This window comes from Penaeus monodon, chromosome 38 (genome assembly GCF_015228065.2).
Source record: "Penaeus monodon isolate SGIC_2016 chromosome 38, NSTDA_Pmon_1, whole genome shotgun sequence".
In the NCBI taxonomy this organism is placed as follows: Eukaryota; Metazoa; Arthropoda; class Malacostraca; order Decapoda; family Penaeidae; genus Penaeus; species Penaeus monodon.
The window spans coordinates 578243-583242 of record NC_051423.1 but is presented as its reverse complement, the minus strand read 5'-3'; the positions used below and the strand labels follow the sequence as shown (position 1 = coordinate 583242).

At 39.9% G+C, this 5000-nt stretch overlaps 2 protein-coding genes across 3 annotated transcripts in view; one reads left to right on the top strand and one right to left on the bottom strand.

Moving 5' to 3' along the window:
* LOC119596455 (WD repeat-containing protein 13-like) overlaps positions 1 to 5000 on the top strand; it is a 47357-nt gene that overhangs the window by 22834 nt on the left and 19523 nt on the right. The gene's annotated exons all lie outside the window — the stretch shown is intronic.
* On the bottom strand, positions 1727 to 4992 carry LOC119596453 (chromosome alignment-maintaining phosphoprotein 1-like). Its single transcript, XM_037945707.1, has 2 exons — positions 2818 to 4992; positions 1727 to 2534 (listed from the first exon to the last, which is right to left on the bottom strand). Exons 1-2 carry the CDS (start codon positions 4738 to 4740, stop codon positions 1728 to 1730), a joined length of 2730 nt encoding a protein of 909 aa, XP_037801635.1. The 5' UTR covers positions 4741 to 4992; the 3' UTR covers position 1727.

Below are 5000 nucleotides of genomic sequence, written 5' to 3'. Positions count from 1 at the left end.
ATTGCTGTTATTGTTATTATTATTATTATTATAATTTTTTTTTTTTAAATTATTTTCATTATTATTACTGTTATTAAAATTTCTCTTGTTATTGTTATTATTGTTACTATTGTTTCATTATTATTGTTATTATCATTAACATTATTAACATTATAATCATTAGTGTCATCATTAACATTATTATTATCATAATGATGATGATGATGATGATGATGATGATGATGATGATAATGATAATGATAATGATAATGATAATGATAATGATAATGATAATGATGATGATGATGATGATGATGATGATGATGATAATAATAATAAATAATATGATAATAGTAATAACTATAATAATAATAATTATTATTTTTATTATTATTATTATTATTATCATTATCATTGTTGTTATTGTTATTATCATTATCATAATCATTATCTTATTATTATTAATATCACCATTACTATTAATATTATCATCGTTATTATTATTATCATCATCATTATTATTATTGCTATTATCATCACTATCATCTCTATTATTAGTAACATGGTTTTTACTATTAGTACCATTATCTTTATTGCATTATTGTCATAGATATGATCTTTATTGTAGGTGTTAATAATATTATTGATATCAGTGAGTGTACATTCATTGTCATTGTCCTCATTATCACTCTTATGATGATTGCAATATTCTAATTCTTTGCATCAGTATTTGTAATAATAGTTGATTATTTTTCTTATTATTATCAATATTGTTGTCGTTATTGGTCATATTTATTTTTTGGTATTGTTGTTGTTATTATCACTATTGTTAATAGTATCGCTACAGTTTATGTTTTTACTATATTCTATTATGAATACTAATATTATTGCTGTGTTCAGAATAATTATTACGTTATCATATTATCAGTATTATTATTATTATATAATTCTTTTCATTTTATTTTCATTTAACATTTCCTTCCTTCATTTTTTAAAAATGTGTTATTTGCATTGCGTTTTTGTTTTTGTAATTATTTATTTATTTTTTGTCTTGATATACATCCTTTCTTAGTTCAAGAAACAAAACTAACAGTTCAAAATCCAATTTGTAGCAAAATGACCCATTACTAGGAAAAAAAATTAAAAGAAATCAAATCACATTATAGTTTATGACTAGATTTGTCTTTCTGAATAAATTCACACGTTCTTCATTATGATCTTCAAATGACTAGTATGGTAATACTGTACGATCACTCTTTATTGTTAATTCTCTTAATCAGTCATCCCAAAAATAATCCCTTAGGGTCAGAAATATTGACTTTGATTGGAATCAGTTCACCGATTAAGAAACTTTTCGTTGTGTGCCTGACAAAAGCATCGACTCGGCGCTGCTCCACCGCCCCAGCACGCCGATTCCTGTTGGGGCAGAAACCTGCTCTTCGATCGATGCCTTGATACTATTGCATAGAGGAGGAAACTGTCAACACTAACACAAACTGATATTGACGTGCACGCACGCGCAAACACACACATGGTATATATATATATATATATATATATATATATATATATATATATATATACATGTATAAATTATATGTATATATATGTATATGCATATGTATGTGTATGTATGTATGTATATTATATATATATATATATATATATATATATATATATATATATATATATATATATATATAAAAGGCCGTGCCTGCAGCCAGATGGGGCCCTCGGGCGCGAGAGAGCTACAGGTCCTCCACCTCCCACTTGGCCTCGTGGGGATGCCCCTGGCCCCGCAGGGGGACATTCTGCTTCCTCGCCTGGAAGAACCGCTGCCCTTGGCCGCCCGCGGGATTCTCTTGCAGCGTAGGAAGCTTGTTCCTTCGCGCCGAGAATCCGTGGCGGGTCGACCCTATCCTCGGCAGCACCAGGGCCCCGGCGCTGTGGCCGCCCTCGGCAAAAGGCTGACCCTGGGCGCCCTCTCTCTTGGCCATGGACGCCGAGACGGGGGCCAGGCGGCGGCGCCCCACGGGCAGCCCCGACCGCGACCTTCTGGTGACGATGACGTCCACATGAGATCCTTCTGGGACATCCGCCAGAGGATTCTGCGGCCACGCGGATCCGGGAGACAGATTCCTGGCTGCGGCAAGGTCCGTGGCGTGCGGTTTCCCCGTTGCAAAGCCCGAGAACTCGGCGTTTGCAATGGGCGACGTCCTCCGCTCAGCCTTGATCGGCGCGAGAGGAGCTCGATTCCGGCCGCGAGAAAAATCCGTCACTCGCTTGTTCCTCTGGCTGAGCGGAGGCTTTCGAGCTCCCCTCCGCCGTGGCCTCAGGCTGGAGCGTTTGACGTTCGCGTTCCGGGAGGTGTCAGCTGTCTCCTCTCGAGTCGTGCGGGGGGGCGGGTCGTCAGGAGCGGCGTCAGGAGCGGCTGACTCGTTATTTTCATCGGGCGGCAAAATTCCACTGTTTTGAACCGAGGGTGTCTGCGATGGCGTTTTCTCTCCGATAAAGTGCCTCTTTCTTTTGGTATGCTTATGGGACACCTCTTCCGCCTGTTAGTTTGGGAAAGGGAATAATATTAGCTGTGTAATATACCTACGGATTTATATTTTTTTTATGTAACGAAAGGTTAGTGCTTATTATAAATGACTAAGTATCAAAACTAATGCAGTGTGCATATTATATTATTTCAGAAACAACACGTAAACACATTTTTCCTGGCATCGTTTTAACGAATTCAAATAAGAAATTGCCCATTTTACTTAACCAGTTTTAAGCATTGCTGAAATGCGACATATTGCAATGTAATCCTATTACAAACTCAGAACTACTTACGTTTGACTCAGCATTTCCATCTGATCTTTGATTTTGGCGTCTTGGCTCAGATTTATCTCTTCTGTTGCTTCTTCGCAGATAAGCACGCGCCGAGCTTATTGTTTGTCTCTGAAGTTTGCCATTAGATATTTCAGATTTTAAGTCCGTATCTCCATTCCGACCGAACCAAAAGACGCCATTTTCGTCCGTATCCCCTTTCCCGCCAAAATCCAAGCTTGTAATTTCAAGGCAATTACTGAAGTCATAGGGATCACTTTTGATATTCAGCATCGCATGCAGTAACCTTTGCCTTTGAAGTAGGGGCTTTAATGGCTTGGCTCGCTCCATTATTTTAGAATAGGTATGTGGACTTTCATTTTCACTCGTCGCATCGAAGTTTACCAGCAATAGATTATCCGGTATTTTGAATTCCTTTTCGCTATTGTCTTTTACTGACATTACGTTGAATCTGTGTTTTGGTGTGGTTTCTAGATTTTCCATTTCGCCTTTTTCCAGCGCAAAAGGCGAAGCTGATTTAGGTGATGGTGGCGCTGTGTTTTTCAGATCAACCTTTTCTTGATTTTCCGGGGTTTCAGTGATTTCTGAATTTTTTTCCTGGGCAAGAGTTTCCGGCAGTGTCTCTGCAATATCTATTTCCTCGAAAAATAGTGATGAAAGGTCTAGAGACATTTCATCTGGGAACAGTGCAGGCTCTTCTACTGTTGGTTCTGGTAACATTGCTGGTTTTCCTCCCGGGCTTGTGTTTTGTACCGCTGTTGGTACTTCTTGCGGACTTGGTTCTGGCAACACTGTAGGAACTTCTGATGTGGTTGGTCCTGGTACTTTCGAGGCTGGTTCTGGTATCACTGCCACATCAACCTCTGAAGCTGTATCTGATACCTTTAATGGGACCTCTCCTGTTGGTTCTGGTAACACTGCTGGTTTTCCTGGCGGGGGGGTGTAAGGAAACTCTGTTGATACTTTTAATGCACTTGGTTCTGGCAATACTTCAAGTGCATCTGACGAGGATGATTCTGGTAAAACTTTTGGGACATCAGATGTAGTCGACTCTGGTAACACTGCTGGGACCTCTGAAGTTGGGTCAGGTGACAAAGCTGGAATTTCTAATGTTGGTTTTGAGAACACTTCTGGAACTTCTGTTGTTGATTCTGGTAAAATTGCTGGTTTTCTTGGTGGGGGTGTGTCTGGTAACTGTGGTGATACTTGCAATGTACTTGGTTTTGGCAACAGTGTTGGAACATCTGATGTGGTTGACTCTGACGACGCTTCTGGTAATACTGCTGAATCTTCTGAAGTTGAGTCTGGTAAAACTACTGAAACTTCTGATGCTGGTTCTGGTAACACTGCTGGGATTGCAGATGTTGGTTCTGGTAACACTACTGGAACTTTCGATGATGGTTCTGGTAACAAAGTTGGAACTCCTGATGTTTCGTTTGGTAAAACTGCTTGGATTTCCGACACTGGTTCTGGTAACACTGCTGGAACTTCTGATACTTGCTCTGCTAAAACTGCTGGGAGGTCTGGTGTTGGTTCCGGCAACACTTCTGTAATGTCTGGTAACACTGCTGGTTTTGCAAGAGGGGGCGTGTCTGTTAACTCCATTGGTATTCGTAATGCACTTGGCTCCGGAACTTCGGGTGCGGTCGATTCTGGTAACTCTGTTGGACTTTCGGCACTTGCTTCTGGCGCCACTGATGGAGCTGCCGGTGCTGCTTCTGGTAACACTGCCGGGGTTTCTGGTGACGTAGATACACCTGGTAACACTGACGGCGCCATTGCTAGGGTATTCGCTTCACTTGATTCTAGCAACATTTCTGATACTTTAAATGACGGCGGATCTGGCACCCCTGACGGCCCCTCAGATTTACTCGCTTCTGGTAAAACTGTTGACACTTCTGCCATTTCTATGTAATCTGGTAACATTGTCCGTTCTTCCGGTAATGAAATTAGTGATAAAACAGCTGGCACTTCTGGTATGATACGTTGTGGCAATACTGATGGCACTTATTGTAATGTTGTGGCAACACTACAATAAGTTCTGGCAACGCTGATATTAACCCTTAATTAAATCATGGATCAAAATTCGCTGACATCATCACAGCTTTTCTTATCAAAACACTGAATTCTAAATATCGAGATTTAGAAGATGCAGACGACATTTCCCCCACAATTCTGGCATCACT

Coding starts and splice junctions, on each gene's coding strand:
- LOC119596453 (XM_037945707.1), bottom strand. CDS start 4,740: ATGTTACCAGATTACATAGAAATGGCAGAAGTGTCAACAGTTTTACCA. Junction 2,535..2,817: donor ATGGAAATGCTGAGTCAAAC/GTAAGTAGTTCT, acceptor CCAAACTAACAG/GCGGAAGAGGTGTCCCATAA.